At 51.0% G+C, this 17,573-nt stretch overlaps 1 protein-coding gene across 3 annotated transcripts in view; it reads right to left on the bottom strand.

Moving 5' to 3' along the window:
• Positions 1–17,573, bottom strand: part of CUX1 (cut like homeobox 1) — a 347,445-nt gene that overhangs the window by 25,297 nt on the left and 304,575 nt on the right. Inside the window, exons 21-24 of one of the 3 annotated variants that reach the window (XM_040261799.1) lie at positions 16,889–17,191; positions 13,918–14,106; positions 6,771–7,035; positions 48–455 (exon numbers count right to left, since the gene is read on the bottom strand). The exons of the other annotated variants lie outside the window; for them this stretch is intronic. Coding sequence (XP_040117733.1) covers positions 48–455; positions 6,771–7,035; positions 13,918–14,106; positions 16,889–17,191 — 1,165 coding nt within the window. The remainder of the gene's footprint in view (positions 1–47; positions 456–6,770; positions 7,036–13,917; positions 14,107–16,888; positions 17,192–17,573) is intronic. 3 annotated transcript variants of the gene reach the window in all.

The following is a 17,573-nucleotide window of genomic DNA, read 5'->3' on the forward strand; positions in this document are numbered from 1 at the left end:
CGGCGTCCTCCCCGGCCGCGGGCGCGGCGGCGGCGGCGGCGGCGGGGCTTGGCACGGGCCCCGGGCCGTCCGCGGGACCCTCGGGTGGCGGCGGCGGCGGCGCCCGGGGCCGGCCCTCGTCGTCGTCGGCGGCGGCGGCGGCGGCGTCCGGGCCCGGGGTCCCCGAGGGCGGCGGCTCTGCCTTCTCCGCTGGCCGCGGCGCCTCCTCCCGCTCCTCCGGGGCCGCGGCCGTCTCGGCCGGCCCTCCCTGAGACTTGGCGGCGGCCGCGGGGCCGCCCGACTCTTCGGCGTCCGCGGCGCCCGGGCCCTCGGAGGCCTCCACGCCGTCGCAGCTGTCGCCCTCTGAGCTGGGTGCGGCCCGGCCGCTCCGGGCCGACGGCGAATCGCTGGCCCCGGCCTGGCCCTGGCTCCCGGCCTGAATCTCCTCAATGAACAGTTCTCTGCGGATCCGAGACCTATGAGACACAAGCAGTGGGGGCGCCGTCAGGGGACCTCTGTGCACGGGTGCCCCGTGTCCCTTCCCTCGCGGCCCAGGCCTCCTGCCATCTCCGCCCACTGCCCGACATCTCACTCCCACCGGCCTGACAGCCGCTCAGGCTCCTGCGGCCCCCAGAGTGGAGCCCCTCTTTACAGCCACCCCATTCTCCCCAGGCAGGAGCCAGCAACCCCCCCAGCTGAAAGTTTCCCAGGCTCGGGGCCTCTGAGTAACCTGTCCTTTGGTTGGAATGCCAGTCCCCTCTTCACTGGGATGGCCCGCCAACATTAGTGGCACGGCAAGGCCCCATTCTTTGCACGCCCACACCTAGCACTGGTGCTTGGTGTACAGCCATAAGGCCACATGAATTCATACAAGAAGATAGAGTATGAATGGTAAGCACTGCCTCCCGCGCTGGACTTCCTGAGAAAGAACCAATTATTAGATAGTGCCCGAAGTGAAAATCTTCAGTGTCCAGCTCTGAGCCACAGGTCAGAGTCTCTGGTCAAGGCTGAGGTGGGATTCTGTCAATTTGTGTGACTAAATTTCAACTAATTCCGTCCTCTAAAAGACGACCAGGGAAGGGTAACTTTTGACCAATCAGGAGGGAGGCCAAATATGTGCTCCAACACATCCACCATGTTTTAATTAAGCTGAGTTCAGCCTAGGAGTGCAGACTTCCCCGGTGGCTCAGATGGTAAAGCGTCTGCCTACAACTCGGGAGACCTGGGTTCAAACCCTGGGTTGGGAAGACCTCCTGGAGAAGGAAATGGCAACCCACTCCAGTATTCTTGCCTGGAAAATCCCATGGACAGAGGAACCTGGTAGGCTACAGTCCATGGAGTCGCAAAGAGTCGGACACAACTGAGCTACATTTACTTTACTTTACAGCCTACAATGGAAAGTGTGTTTCACTACTTTGTCAGATCCGAAGGAAACAGCTACAGAAGGGCCCAGCCCTTCCCTGTTTTGGAGCCCTTGGTGATGTCATGAAAGGGCTTTTGTTAAATCTTTTGTTTTGTGTCAGAATTTCTCTTCCTATCGTGCTCACAGTACTGGGTTCGATCAGAAGTCTCTCTAGGTGTTTCTTCCTAAAAACCTCTGATCACAAGCCAATAGTCAGTGGAAAAGCATCTTCAGGGAAATTAGCACCAAGTCCAGTGTGTTACAGAAACTGGGCCTGCAGAAAGCCCTGGGGTCAGGCATGCGTGAAGATATTTTCTGCAGTGTGTATAACTCAATAAAGGTGACATTTTTTGAGAACCCATGGTATGCCAGGTCCTGTGCTGGATGTAGGGAGGTTGGAGCCAGGGAGAATTCAGCTATAGTTTAGTCCAGTATATCACAAGTCAGGTCATGGTTATCTGCTACACAATTTTTTGCTCCATACAAAGGGTGAACGTTGACCCTTGTCCTGAAGATGATCCCTGAGCCAAAGCTGCAGGGGGAGGTCCTGAAGCGCCCCCAGAAGTTCCCAGGAGGTAATGGAAGACTTTCCTCCTTCCTGGGGGCTACTTTGGGAGCCTGTGAAATGGTAATTCCCATCAACAGATCCCTGGGCACTTTGCTAGGAGGATGAACCTGCACTTTGCTGGACTTCAAGCCCCTTAACAGCTAAAAAATACCCACTAGGGTGAACACTCAATCCCATTCCAGCCTGGGTGGGGAAGGCTAGATGGGCAGCTAAGGGTTTGGTCTCATCTAGGCCACAGGTCCATCATGGACTAACTGGGAGTCCCAGGGGCAGCCTGGCCCAGAATGGAGCATAGGCTTTTTGGAACCAGGCAAACCTGGGTTTGAAATCTGGCTTGTCATTACTAGCTACAAAACTTGGACAAATTCCTTAAGCTTTCTGTGCTTCAGTTTTCTTATCAGAAAAGTATGGAGAATAGTGTCTTCCTTGCAGAGATGTTATTACTAAATGTTGGTTTTTTTGTTGTCGTTTTTTCTTTTTTTGGTTATGCCGCATGGCCTGTGGGATCTTAGTTTCCCAATCAGGGACAGAACCCACGCCCCCTTGCAGTGGCAGGATCGGGTCTTAACCACTAGATCACCGTGATGAAATATTAAATACAGGACACAAAGTAGACCAAAAAAAAAGGAACTATTTTTCTGTTTTTACCACCCAGCTGCCTTCTGAATGACAAAGTCCTTGTTATAAGTGCTAAGGCTGAGACAGAAGGGCTGAGGGACCGGGAGAGACAACTTTATGTCCAAGACCTGGGATCGAGGCTGTGACCCTCACTGGCTAGAATGACATGTGTGATGTGTAAAATGGGGCTGGCAGCTCTGCATTTGACTGCAGGTGGGAGGAAATATGAAATAACATCTATAAAGTTCTTGGCTCAGGGACTGGCACACGTTACTCGCTTAGCAGATAAGAGGCATCACCCTTCTCAGCCTAGACTAGACTCTGTGTCCCTGAGGAAGATTATCTTTTGGTCTAGAAAGACCAGGTCCCAGAAGCAAATCTGGTTTTCAGACAAGTCATGCAAGGCTGACAGGATGCCGTGGCTTTTAGGGCTTGGAAGAGTTTCTGCTGGGTAGACCTGTTCTCCAGGAGACCAGGTGTCCTGGGCTATGTTGTTCTGGTGTTCCTGGGTAAATGGTCACCTTAGAATACTTCTGATGGCCTTAGAGTAAAAGAAGAGGAAGTAAAGTTTTGTTTATTTTTTGATGGGGGTAAAAATCAACCCCAAGCATTTACTCCCTAAGGGTTCGAGTGGTGCAGAAAAAATGAAATCAACTTCTGTTTAACTCCTGTGGAAAGAACCTAAGAAACTGCCTTTTTGATCACAGGTCCTTAAAAATTGGTGTATTATTTCTCTAGGATAAAAATCTCAAAAGTGAGATGGCTGGGCCAAAAGATCTGTGCTTATTTAATTTTAATAGAAACTGTAAAATCACTTTCTAAATTATTAGTAATAATCCACTCCCCTACAAATATTATATTTCTGCCACTTTTCTGCATCTTCACCAGATACTAGGACACTTTCAAAGATTTGCCAAGTGGTAACAAAAAAGTGGAATGTTGTTTTTATGTTAGATTTCTAAACTATTAATCTAATTGATCATTTTTTCATATATTAACAGTAGCTATCTCTTTTCCTATGAAATGCCTATTCATATTCTTTACTAATTGTTCAGTAGGATTTTAAAAATCAATTCCTATAAAAATGGACAAAGGAACACTTTATTACATTGTAAAATATTCACTTTTTCCCAGTCTGCTGTGTTTGTTTTTGGGGACTTTGTGATATCTTGAATCCTGTCATTTTCTGCTTTCATACAGTCAAATATAGCTATTTTTACTAGATGGCTTTAGGTTTTCCTATATTTCTAATCTTTATAAAAGAATCCTTAGTACCAAGTAATAAAAATATCTTAAAAAAAAAAAAGAAGCGATTTCCCTGGTGCTCCAGTGGTTAAGAATCTGCCTGCCAAAGCAGGTGGACACAGGTTTGATCCCTGGTCCCGGAACGAAGATCTCATATGCTGTAGGGCAACCAGCCCCCTATGCTACAACTACTGAAGGCCAGGCACGCCAGAGACCACATACCACAACTAGAGGAAGCTCACAGACAGCAACAAAGAGCCCACGCACTCCAACGAAGACCCAGCCCAGCCCCAAACAAATAAGCAATAAAGAAAAGAGGAATTAAACACATTCAGCCCCCGTGTGCTGAGTGCTGCTGTATGCTCATCCTTATGTGAAGTGCTATGGGACCTACCAGGGGAGCTGGTCTGTCCTGAGCATTTAAGGGAAGAGCTGAAGCCGTGGAGACAGGGCCGGCTCAGCTGGAATCTCTGTACTTTTCCTGTGGGTGGCCTTAGGTGAGGGACTTCAGTTCTTTGGGCTTTATGCCATTCCTAGTGACCTGATGCCACTTCTTACCAACCTATTCTGTGACTTATAAAATTCTTCTCTAGTTCAGTTCTTTCAATACCCTGCACACATCATACCTCTTCTAGGATATTCATCCAGATTTCTGCAGCTGAGACTGATCTCTGCCCTTGGTTCTACCACTTGACCTGCTTTGTTGTGGAGTGTATTTGACAGCATTTATTGAGCATCCATCTACTCTAGGTCTGGATCTGAGCTCATGACTAAGCTTTGAGGTTCCATGGCTCTTCTTCCCATCTCCGCCTTCTCTATAGTTGGATTTGTTTAAATGCTCAAATCAGGCATCTCCACAACGACCAGCTGACCATCATGTGATGGCATTTCCATAGGGGTCAGGAGGCCAGCTGGGAAACCTGGAGAGCATGTGCTCTGGCCAGGAGGCAGTGACTGCCTCTCAACTGAGGCCTGCAGGGGGATCTGGGGAAAAGGTGGCTCCCAGCAGGGTGGGGATGTTTTGTATGACTGACAGCTCCTTTACCCAGATTTTCAGCAATCTACAGCTTCATGCCCCTCCTGTCCAGGGTTAGGATACTTCATTAACTTGGATGTGACTTGAAGATGACTCGAAAGTGCACATTCAAATGCACCTCTGGGTCTGGAAAGTGAAAACAGGATTGCATAACACCTGGCAAGGAGAGTCTCTGGGGAACCTCTGCCCATGTTTTCATTCACTCGCCTTCACTGTACTTGTTTACTGCTCTTGAAGTTTCCTTCCGTGTAGAGGGAGCTCCACTCTTGTAACTGCTGACCTCGCTCTGCCTCTGTTTTTATCTGATCGGTAAATTTAGGAGTGAATAAGCTGGTTGTGCTCAGCTCATGTACTTTCTTTGTCTTCTTGGGAGCCAGCCCACACACGGTGAGGCCTGCCTGGGGCCAGTGTTGCCTTGATGGATAAATCAGCCTGGTTTTAAGAGTCAGGTAGCAGGTCTATTGGGCTTCCCTGGTGGCTCAGTGGTAAAGAATCTGCCTGCAATGCAGGAGACCCAGGTTCAATCCCTGGGTTGGGAAGATCCCCCTGGGGAGAGCATGGCAACCCACTCCAGTACTCTTGGGAGAATCCCATGGACAGAGGCGCCTGGGAGGGTAGAGTCAGTGGGGTCGCACAGAGTCAGACACGACTGAACCGACTAGGCAGTGGCAGCAGTAGGTCCATTTGGCTCTCACACTAAGCTATATCTGCTAACATAGCCGTCATTGGTGATAAAGGTATTATTTTGGCTCCCATCTAATATTTAAGCATTTTCCAGTTTGTTCAGAACCTGGAAGTTTCGTTGGGCCCTGTCAGAAATTCCAGCAGAATCTATCTGATAAGGCAGGGCCCACTTTGAGACACAACTCCTCCCTCTAGCCCCTGGCTGTCTGTGATCTTCTGTTGCCTGCTGCTTACCTATACTGGCTTTCCACGAGCACCTGTCACCCTGGTATCACCAGGAGCACCTACTCCGTTCTGTTGAGCCAGAGAGAAAATGATGTTCTGACAGGAACCAGCGACTGAGATGGCCATGTACACGGCATTCAATGGGCCTGATTCTCCATCAGACCACTGAGAATTCTCTGTTTCTAGCAGCAGGGAGTCTTGGTTATACAGGTGATCAACAATTCATTACCTGTCAGTGGATTTCCATTATCAAATCCAAACATTTTACCCTGTCCCCTTTTCTGCAGGAGTATGCTGGGCCCTTCCCTGCTCAGGTAAGTTAGTTAACCCCTCTGAGCTTTATGTTCTCATCCATAAAATGTGGTCAGGACTGTATCTTATATAGTTGTGAGGGTCAAGTGATACAGTGCTAGTTAAAACCTGTAGCTCAGTGTCTGTGGACCTAGTAGATGATCAATAAATCTTCAAGAACTCATGACTTTCCCAAAAGAAAGGGTCTTACACTACTTCATTTATTTAATTGAATCAAACTAATTTGGAAAATACCACTAGCAAAGACCTTGAGAAAGCATAAGAAAATCACTAGATACACGCTCACTATTGTAGAACCAAGAATGCCTACACTCTCCCCTTTTCTTTCACCTTTTTTTTTTGGTCATGCTGCATAACATGTGGGATCTTAGTTCCCTAACCAGGACCTGAACCTGCACTGAGAGCACAGTCTTAACTGCTGGACCGCCAGGGAAGTCCCATACGTTCTACGTTTTAAATGATGGCACTGAGAGGAGACTTTTTCTGGTTACAGAAGACATGGATTGTCTCTACCTGTACGACTCTCCATCTTTGGGAGTTTAAAATGCCAATACAAAGAAAAAGCCACGTAACTGACTGAATACCAAGTCCTCAGCCCCCAGAATGCCCTCCCATGCACAGTGAATGGCTGGTCTCTTCCTGAGGGCTGGACGTGCGCTCCTGCAGAGCTGTGACTGACTGGGCTGAGAGCAGGACCGTACCTGTAATTGTGGAACCAGTTGATGACAGTGCTGGTTTTCAAGTTGAGCTGGGTGGCGAGTTCTTCGATGGTTTTTGGTGACGGGTATGGCTTTTGCTGATATGCTCGTTTCAGAGCTTCTTTCTCTTCGGGGGCCAGCACTACTCGGGGTTTCTTCAGCTGGTGCTGGGGCTGGGGACTGGCGCCCTGGCTGTAGTCGATGCCAACGGACGGGGGCTCGCAGGGCTGGCTGTCGCTGACCGAGCTGTGCCGCCGCTTCATGTAGGCTGAGGGAGGGAGAGACGTCAGACTGAGGGGCGGGCCCAGCGGGGAGACCCGCCCAGGCCGCCCAACACCCCAGCTCCACGGCACACCATCCACTCCTGGTTACTTCTGCATGGATCGTGGCAGCTCCCTGCTCTTCTGAGAGCATCTCAAAACACTTGGACTAGAACCGTTCTGAAACCCAACACACACTCATCAAGGATCCGCTCTGCTGTAACGGGAGGTCCCTGTGTGTCCCTGCGTGACTCATGGTTCAGTGGGGACACCGAGAGGTATATAGAGAGTTGACCCCAGCGGGGTGTGATAAGGGAGGGCACAGAGGCACCCCATGGAGGGGGGCTCTGACGGGGAGTTCTCAGCCCTGCCTGGGGAGGGCACGGGGGAGGCAACCAGGGGACATGATGTTTGAACTACATCTTGAAGGACAAAGAGAGATTAAGCAGAAAAAAACTGGCAGTGAGATAGAAGACGGCAGGAGGCCACTCCAGAAAGCAGGAATAGTGTGTGCAGAGACACAGGTAGGAAAGAGCACGGTCAGAGTGTTGTGTGGGTGCATGCATGTGGGGGAGCGGGGGTGGAGATGCTGGACCTAAAGCTGGAGAGGTGGGTGGCCAGGGGAAGCTGCAAGTTTGGACTTTACCTTGAAAGCAGGGGGAAGAGACACAAAGATTCAATAAAGGGAATGAGGTGATGAGCTCTCTGTTTCTGAAAGGCTGCCCTGGCAGTGGCTTGGAGGACGGACGGAGGAGGAAGGACTGGAGGGAAGATGCTCAGTGGGGAGGGAAGGAGGCTAGAGATGTAGACGAAGGCCATGGTGACGGGGCTAGAGAAAAGCACACGGATGGTTTCACTGTGAGGGGCAGAACTGATGGGGTTTGGGGGCCGACTCAGTGAGGGACCGGAGCAGATGGAGCTGGGGATGGCTCCCTGGCCTCAGGCGAGAGAGGTGAAGGGGGCGCTGGTGTGTCTGCACTGGGTACCGTGGGAGGAACAGATTAAAGGGAGAAGATGAGGGGTCATCTTGGAAACGTGGAGTCTGGGTCATCCACAACGAGATGGTCTGTAGCAGTTAGAAAGACAGATGTGAAGCTCAGAAGAAAGGTCTAAGCCAGAGAGAGGAACCTGGAATCACTAGAATAGAACTTGTAGTAAAGTCAGTGACCCTGATGAACTGACGGACAGAGAAGGGCACAGAAGGAATCCTGGAAACACTCATATGCAGAGGATAAGCAGGAAGCAGCGGCTGTGAAGGACGCAGAGGGACGGGAGGCCAACCAGGAGATGGTGGTGAGGAAGGGATCAGTGGGGAGGGAGGGTCCCCAAGTCAGTGCTACAAAAGCAAAGTCCGACATGGATCCAGGATGTCCTGGTGCTAGTGATTAGGGCGAAACTGGAGACCGTGGTGAGCAGATATAGCGGAGTTGTGAGAGAAGCCAGACTGCAGTGGGCTTAATAGCGAACAGGAGATGAGAAAATGGAGGTAGTGGGCAGGAGTTACTATTCTAAGAAGCCGAACTGTAAAGGAAGAGTGAGACATAGGATGGCTTCTAGAAGGGAAGTCCAGAGTTGACGGTGGGCCTTTAAAGATGAGAGGGAGCTGAGAGTGGGGGAGACAGAGAGCTGGTGTTCCAGGTGGGGTGTGTGAGGTGCGCCAGGAGCCGGCGGGAGGGAGGGATATGGGGGTGGACACCCAGACGCTCTTACAGGGACTGAGGTGGGGAGAGTTGATGGCCTTGGTTTTCTTCAGGAAGTACGAACGCAGGAGGAAAGGCAGCTATGAAGAGCTGGGAACAGAGTCTTGGAGAGAGGCGGGTGGGAGACAGGGGTGGGGGTGGAGGGGAGGGATGGTGGGGGCGGGGAGAAGCACAGAGGACCCTGCTGAAACGGGGGAGATGGATCTGAGGTGGCACCAACCCCTGTGGGGCCCAGGTGCCAAGGATGATTCTGTGTGAAGATGGGCAGGACGCTGCCCCCAGGCCGGGGTTTGCAGAAGGGTGAAGAGTGGAGAGTTGTGTGATAGAGCGCTGCAGCCAGCGGGGCTCAGGGGGTCTGGGGAAGAAGAGAGAGCAGGAGAGGGTGCGCTGCTGAGGGGAGCCTAGGAGGGGCTATCCCAGCTTGGGAGGCCATCCGGGGCCACTGGGATGGACAGACAAACATGGAAAGATGGACGGATCAGTGAGGAGGCACCCGAATTTAAGCTTTGAGAGGCAGAGCAGTTATGGGTGATGATGAAATTTGGGGAACTGAGGGTTGAGGGGGTCAAACTACTTGCGGCTTGGGTGCTGGACAGGTCAGAGGGGTCATAACATTCCCCTGGATGAGGCAGCACGTGGGCTTGGAGGAAGGCAGTGATCCATGGGCCACAGTCTTGAAAAAATGTAGGGAGTGAGCAAGAAGTTGGGGGATGGAGAAGAGAAGGAGCTTTGAGAAAGCCTTTAGGACTTTCAGATCTTGGAGGAGGTGGGGCCTTATCTAGGAATGGAGGAGTGCCTGGAGCAGAGCTCAGGATCTCTCAGCCCGCCCCAGAAGGCACAGCAGCTGCGGGGAGGTAAGGGGTGGACATACACTGTTCATGTGTCTTCACTGTGGAATAAGGGTTAGGAGCAGCGGTGTGGAGCCGGCTAAGAGCAGGCTCAGGGACTCGGGTGCGACTATCACCTGAGGGTGTGCAGAGTGGGCTGCAAGGTAAATGGGGGTGATGCCTGGATTTTGAGTTATCTGCTCTTCCGGGCTGTCTGTGCTTCGTCTGCTCCTCTCTGAGGTTACATGTTATTAATCACTATGCTTCAGGTTAAGAACTGTTTGGATTTCTTGATCAAATGAATCCTCCACAGAGGTCATTCTAGTGAATTTGGAATATGGTCTGAAAACTCCTTAAAACTTCTTAAAACTGATGGGATATGAGTGTGTGTGTGTGCACGCGCTCAGTTATGTCCAACTTTGGGACCCCGTGGACTGCAGCCTGCCAGGCTCCTCTGTTCATGGGATTTTCCAGGCAAGAATACTGGAGTGGGTTGCCATTTCCTTCTCCAGGGGATCTTCCCAACCCAGGGATCGAATCCAAGTCTCCTGCATTGGCAGGCGGGTTCTTTACCACTAGTGTAACCTGGGAAGTCCCAATGGAATATGAGAAAGTGTTATTAAATTGAGACAGCATGGAGTGGTCTGGAGAGCAGTATCTGTCAGCAGCAGCAACAGCGGCTAACATCTGTTATATTATCTTTATAGTTATGCTATGGGAGAGAGACCAGTGACATCCCTATTTACAGACGGGAAAGCTGAAGCTTAGAGAAGTTCAGTGATTCGCTGGAGGTCACATGGCTAGTAAGTGTCAGAACTGAGGTTGACCTAAGTCTGTTCTGGGCAGCCCTGTGCCCATCCCACCTGGCCAGATGGTGGTCAGAGCCCCCACCCCCTGGTCAGGGTGCAGGAGCAGGGCTGGGCTGTGTCTACGGGTGCCACAGGAAGCCTGAGAGCTTCAGCAGCACTGACACTCAGGTCTGCAGTGTCACAGAGGACTGCAGGGCCCCTCAGTAGCCTTCAGGGAGGGGGGCCCAGCCCTCCAGCTGGCTGAGGCTGTGTGTGTGTTTGTGTGCATGTGCTTGGAACTGTGTGAACAGGTTGGTTCAGGGCTATCTCATGAAGGGAACAGAAAGCAGAGGGCAGACTAGAGCAGAGAGAGGGGTTTACAAGAAAGAAAGGAGAGCAATGAAAGATTGCAATAAAGGGAGAAGCAGCAGAGCTCCATGGAAGAGGAGGGAGCAGGGCTTCCAAGGGAACCCTGCAGCCTGCACTGCCTGGCGCAGAATGTTTAATCTAGGTTAGATGGGGGGCACAACTTATTTTCACGTATCTGAAAGGGATACAAATTATTTTAATAACTCTCATTACTGAGCACTTCAATGCACTGGTTGTTATACTAGGTACATTCTAATTCTTACAGCCAGAATGTATTCTCTTCATGTTACAGATGCAGGAACTTAGGCTAGGGAGTTACTTAAGGTGACATTCTATGATTAGAACTCAGACAATGGAGAGACAAATCTCCTCCCAAAATGGATGTGATAGGAGTTAGGCCAGAAAGAAACAGGCCTGGTCTGTTCCGCCAGACCCCTCGAGTTGGGCGGGTGACTGACAGTCTATGGAAATCACAGGAAGTGCTGGGCACAGGGTCACCCACTGTTGTGTCCGAGGGGTCAGATGCCTCCTGCTGGGGCTGGTCAGTGAGCAGCTCCGCTAGGGTGAGAGACAGAGGGCCCGGCTACTTAGGGACTTTGGGATGCAGAGGGGCCTGGACCTAGTGGAACAGTAACTCTTCTGTGACACAAGGTGGCGCCGAGAGCCTGTGCAGGAGACGGGTGGCGGCTAAGGAGGCCCCCGGAGATCTGTCTGGGGGTGCCCAGGTCCTGCTCTGCTGGCCCAGAAGGAGGGGCACAGAAGGGAGCGTTGGGCCCAGGATTCGTGCTCAGGAGGTAGCCGTCAGGAGGGCGTTGCCTTCTGACAGAGGGCACACAGCTTTAAAGCTGCCTAGGCAAGCACTGGTGAGTTGCTAAAACCGTGAAATGGATATACTGGATTCATGATACCATTCAGTCTACATTTATGTCTGAAATTTCCCAGAACAAAAAATGAAAAAGTTTTTGTTGGGTGTTGGCGGGGGGGGGGGTGACACAGTACCAAGCCTCTGGAGCTTGGCCCATGGCTGCAGCCTGTGGCAGGGCCTTGGCTGGCCATTGAGGGCCGGTAGGACAGGAGTCCACCGGATGGCCCTGGCTGGCATGGAAGCCGATGTTTAGGCTTGTGGTCCTGGTATAGCTGGCACTCGGCACAGGGCAGCAGAACAATCTGAGAGCATCGGCTGTGAAGCCTGACAGCCCAGGTTTTGTTGTTGTTCAGTCGCTCAGTCGTTTCTGACTCTTTGTGACCCCATGGACTGTAGCAGGCCAGGCTTCCTTGTCCTTCACCATCTCCCAGTTTGCTCAGACTCATGTCAGTGATGCCATCTACCCCTCTCATCTTCCGTCGTCCCCTTCTCCTCCGCCTTCAATCTTTCCCATTATCAGGGTCTTTTCTAATGAGTCGGCTATTCCCATCAGGTGGCCAAAGTGTTGGAGCTTCAGCGTAGTCCTTCTAATGAATATTCAGGGTTGATTTCTGTTAGGATTGACTGGTTTGATCTCCTTACTGTTCAAGGGGCTCTCAAGAGTCTGGGTTCTTGCTTACACCAACTTGAAATCAGGCAAGTCTCATAATGCTGGAGCCTCATGTTTCCTGGATAACAACATCTGTACGAGATGGAGTGATGTGGGCTGAATGAAGTCTCGGCACAGTGTCTGGAGACAGGAGGCACTTAGGAACTGCAAGCTCTCTGGTCACATGAGGACTGGCACCAGAGGCTCTGGCGTCTTCTTGGAGCCCAGCTCCACAGAGCCAGCACCAGAGATTCTCATGTCTTCTTGGAGCCCTTTCCTGGTTGGTGAGGACAGAGGTGCTTCAGCTGGAGGTGAGTTCTGGGGGTAGGAGCCTGGGTTCCCCCTGATCGCCCAGCTCAGGCGTGCTAGGCATGGGGCCGGCACAGTCCCACGGGTGGTCGTGATGCCCACTCTCTAGTGAGGTCCCCTGCAGACACTGATGGGCAGGGTCACAGCTTCCTGCGGCCAGACCGGCAGCTGGTGCCCACTCTCCACACCTGGTCGCCACATTACAGGCGACCCAGGACTGTCCCTTTCGAGGGGCGGCATGTGGAGCGTGAGCTATGAGATGGGGCAGGAGTTCCTTTCTGTCGCCAAGGAGACCCCTTCGGATTTGTAGCCTGCGCTCAGCATCGAGGGGGCTCCGATGGGTCTGGAGAAAGGAGCTGCTCTCAGCCCTCTGGGATGCCATACCCTCTGTAGCCCTGGAGAATATAACAGCAAGAGAGATGTCTGTTCTACAGGAACTTGCTCTGCCATCCTCCAGGTAGGCAGCCTTCATGGAGACAGCTAACTTCTCTGAGCTAGTTTTCTTATTTATAAATGCATTTAAAAAAAAAAAAAGCTCCTCACTGTAAACTTCATAATGCTTTCATAGCATACTTTTTGCTAATCTTTTTTTTTTTTTTTTAAAGTTGTATTTATTTATTTTTGGCTGTGCTGGGTCTTTGTTTCTGCTGGGGTATCCATCTCTGGTTTCAGTGAGTGGGGGCTGCTCTCCAGGTGCACAAGCTTCCCATCGTGGTGGCTTCTCTTGTTTCAGAGCAGAGGCTCGAGGGCGCTTGGCTTTCAGTAGCTGTGGCACTTGGGCTCTACTAGTAGTTACGGCTCCCGGGTTCTAGAGCACAGGCTCAATAGTTGTGGTGTACGGGCTTAGTTGCTCCATTGCACGTGGGATCATCCCAGATCAGAGATCGAATGCTCGTCTCCAGTATTGGTAGGTGGATTCTTTACCACTGAGCCATGAGGGAAGCCCTACAAATGCGTTTTTAAACGATCTCTTCGAAAGGATAATATGTGGAAGCCCTGCCATGATGGTGCATGTGCAGTGAAGTGTTGCAATACCCCACCCACCCAGCAAAACAAAAGAACCAACACCAAGTGGCCTTACACTCTCTCGAAGAGAAAGCTACACTGGCCACCAGGGCAACTGAGGAATTATCAAAGTACCCTCCAGTGCTAAATGTCTTTGGGTTCAGGTCTTGAGGCAAAAAAAACCACAAATCTCTTCAGTCCTTTTAGGTACTCATCTGCAGAGGACTGTCAAAATATCCTGCACCCTGCCTTACAGCCAGCCCCTTGGTCATTGATCAGTGTCCCTCATCAGCTCAGTGTGAAGATCAGTGTCCCTCATCAGCAACAGTGGGTTTATAAATGAGAAAGCAACGGGCGGGGGCGGGGGTGGGAAGTTACCTTTCTTTTCCATCCGTTTCATGTCCATCAGCTTTTCCACGTTGTTGGGGTCATTCAGCCACAGCTGCATCCGGACAAAGGGCTCCCGTCCCTTCAGACTGAGCTTGTGCCAGGGCTTGGGGCGAGCAAGGAGGTCAGAGACAGAGCCTTGGGTGAGCCCCAGGATGGTCTCCCCAAATAAGCGCTGACCTGGAGAAAGAACAGAACCAAGAGAGGTGTCATCGCTGAGACTCAGGGAGCTGGCAGGACAAGTAGGTGTCAGAGTGAAATCAGAAAAGGGGGTTCAAGACCCAGAGTCTTATCAGTCCCAGGTTTAGCGAAAGCAGTTTTTTTTTTTTTGCCAAGCTGTGTGGCATGCAGAATCTTAGATCTCCGACCAGGCATCTAACCCATGCCCCTGCATTGGGAACTCTGAGTCTTAACCATTGGCCCACTGAGGAAGTCCTGAGCAAGCACTCCTTCGAAACACTTCCTCAACCAGACTTGTCACGACCTCCATGGGTGATGGAGTCAGTATTCCTCTTACATTCTGCTTATGCACAAGGTTTCTCTAGAAGGAGTCTTTGGGTTTCGGCTGAACCAAGGCCCGCACGACACCTGCTGTGTCTATCAGAGGTGGCTAGTCCCAACCCCGAGCTCGGGAGGTTAAGTAGCTCATGGGGCAACCTCTCTTTCAGAGCCTCATACCGGGCCGTCTGCACTGGCTCCTTTCACGATTAGCAAGGTTATCAGGTCTTGCTGAGAAAACAGGCCACTTGACCCAAGGTCACAGCAGGAAAGAGAAGGAGAAAGAGCTCCTCAGCTTTATTTTCCTGACAAGCAGGCCATTTCCAGCTCTGAAGTCTGTCCCTGCAGTTCAAGTAGCCTGCTCCCTGGGCTGATCACAGGGTACTGCGCTCTGGAGAGCACAGTGGCGTTAGGTCTGCAGTGTTCATCAGAGGCTTGAAAGGAAGATTTCTCTTCTCTGAGAGCCATTCAGTCGCAGGTGAAGGGGGCCAGCACTTTGAAAGGCACAGACGAGAACCAGACACAACTGGAAAGACCTGACGGGAGGACTGAAAGGCACCGGACTTCGAGTGGAGGTGGAGACCGGGATCAGAGGCCGGGGTCTGGTACCATAAAGCCTCCGGACCACGACACTGGCTCTGCCCCTCAGTGTGGGGTGACCCAGCGTGCGTGCTCACTCGTGTTCGACTCTGCGACCCCACAGACTGTAGCTCGCCAGGCTCCTCTGTCTATGGGATTTTCCAGGCAAGACTACTGGAGTGGATTGCCATTTCCTCCTCCAAGGAATCTTCCTGACCCAGGGATGGAACCCAATTCTCCTGCATTGGCAGGCATATTCGTTACCACTGAGCCACTTGGGAAGCCCGAGGGTGACCCTGATGACTGGCTTATTCCCCCTTTGGCTCACATCCTCCATCTGTGAGAGGGAAACACCCCCAGCTGCGCTCACGGGGTAGTTAATAGAGCACTGCTTTGTAAGAAGTGGGACTCCAAGTAAAAGTTTACTGCATGCAAAGTTTTGGATTTGAGAAAATAAATTTTTTTGATATCAGTCATTTTAACTGAGCCTAACATTTTTACCCAGAGAAGGCAATGGCACCCCACTCCAGTACTCTTGCCTGGAAAATACCATGGATGGAGGAGCTGGTAGGCTGCAGTCCATGGGATCGCTAACAGTCGGATACAACTGAGTGACTTCACTTTCACTTTTCACCTTCATGCATTGGAGAAGGAAACGGCAACCCACTCCAGTGTTCTTGCCTGGAGAATCCCAGGGACGACAGAGGAGCCTGGTGGGCTGCCGTCTATGGGGTCGCACAGAGTCGGACACGACTGAAGCGACTTAGCAGCAGTAAAATTTTTACCAACCCCAACATTTACTGATTTTGGAAACCTGAGGTTTTTCGGCTTTTCAAACTCTCAGTTTAGCTTATAAACATCCCAGGTCCTTACCATTAAAAAAAATTTTTTTTTAATTTTTTATTAAAAGATTAAAAAAAAGTTTGGCTGTGCTGGGTCTTCATTGTGGCGCATGTGGGATCTTAGTTCCCTGACAAGAAATTGAACCCACGTCTCCTGCACTGAAAGAAAGATTTTTAACCACTGGGCCACCAGGGAAGCCCCCTTACCATTTGTTGTTGTTGTTGTTGTTTTAAATAAATTTTACTTAATTCTAATCTGGCAAGTCAATCTCATTTCATTCCAAGGAGCTTATTATGTTCAGGAAAGGGATATATATGAATAGCTGGTGACTATTTGCTTGATCCACCCCGTTGTACTGGGACGGGGGTGTTGGGGGAATGAAGTGATTATTTTCAGAAAATTATGTGTATTACTTTTAGAGGTTTCATAGCAGCGGCTCTCAGTCATTTTGGAAGTCACGGATACACTTGAGAGGGTGAAGAAAGCTACGAACCGTCACCCTTTAAAATGCACACACACACACATTCTGCTATGACTTTGAGAGACTAACACATGAACACAAATATGCCACGATCCCAGGTCAAAGGTTAAGATGATGCCTGGGTCTTGACCAAGCTGCCTGCTTCATCTGTAATTTGCTAATTTGGCCCCCACTTTGGGTCAGAGACACCAACCAGATGCTGCTGGGCTCATGCTGACTCTTCCCTGCTCTGAACCCCCTCACTCCCCAGGATTTAGAGTGCCTCTGGGCAATTGGTGGTCAGACTGCACTGCCCAAGTTGACTCTGGCTGGCATGCCTGTCTTCCAAGAGGTCCCAGTGGGGGTGCAGGAGTGGGCTGGGGCTGACCTTAGACTTCTAACACCCTTACGCACCCTTGGTGCTCACAACTGTAGGACGTTTTAGGTTCCCGTAGGTAGCCTGGGAATGTTTAAACCCTTTGGCTGGCCAAGCCTGAGGCCCCTTCCACCCACTCCTCCTGAGAATCCCCAACAGGAAACGGCCTGCCGCCTCTTGACTTAGCAGCCGGGGAGGGAACCTACCGAGGTTGTTGTCGGTCAACACCTCCTTGACCCTCTTGGTGATGCCGTAGGTGTCCAGCTCTGGAGACATGGCCACCAGCTCTTGAATGCTAAGCGCTGAGTGTCCGGAGAGAGGCAGTGGGGTGGCGGGCTGGGAGTCTGAGGCGGGCGGGTCACTGGGTTCTGGAGGTTTGCCATCCTTACTCGTTTCGATGGGGGGGCAGGGCTGCTGGACCAGTTCAGTCAGGCTCTTCACTGACTCGCTGGAGCTCATGGGTGACTCGGGTGCAGGGCTGCAGCTGGCGGAGGTCTTTGGAGTGCTTTCTGGAATTAGAACACACAGAAACCCAAGGCTGAGAATGGAGGTTTTCCCCCACACGCACTTCTTTTCCTTATCTAGGAATTACTAAGTAGACATCTGTATAAAAAGGAGACAGTATGGCAGTCTATGGGTCCAAATGAATTGTGACTGAGAATTAACCTTTTGTTTTCTGTATTAAAGATATAAAAATAATAACAGTGAAAGAAGTAAAACCAGGGGTTTAAACAGTACGTTTCTGAAGACTCAATAAAGGTCATTCTGTTAAAAAAAGTATGCCCTATTAATCACTGTCATGACTTCCTTCCCACAGAACCCCTTAATTCTATAATTCAGAAGCATCTTGGCTATATTATAATTTGAGTATTTATTTTATCCATAATTTCC

Source organism: Oryx dammah, unplaced genomic scaffold (genome assembly GCF_014754425.2).
Source record: "Oryx dammah isolate SB20612 unplaced genomic scaffold, SCBI_Odam_1.1 HiC_scaffold_2, whole genome shotgun sequence".
NCBI lineage: Eukaryota > Metazoa > Chordata > Mammalia > Artiodactyla > Bovidae > Oryx > Oryx dammah.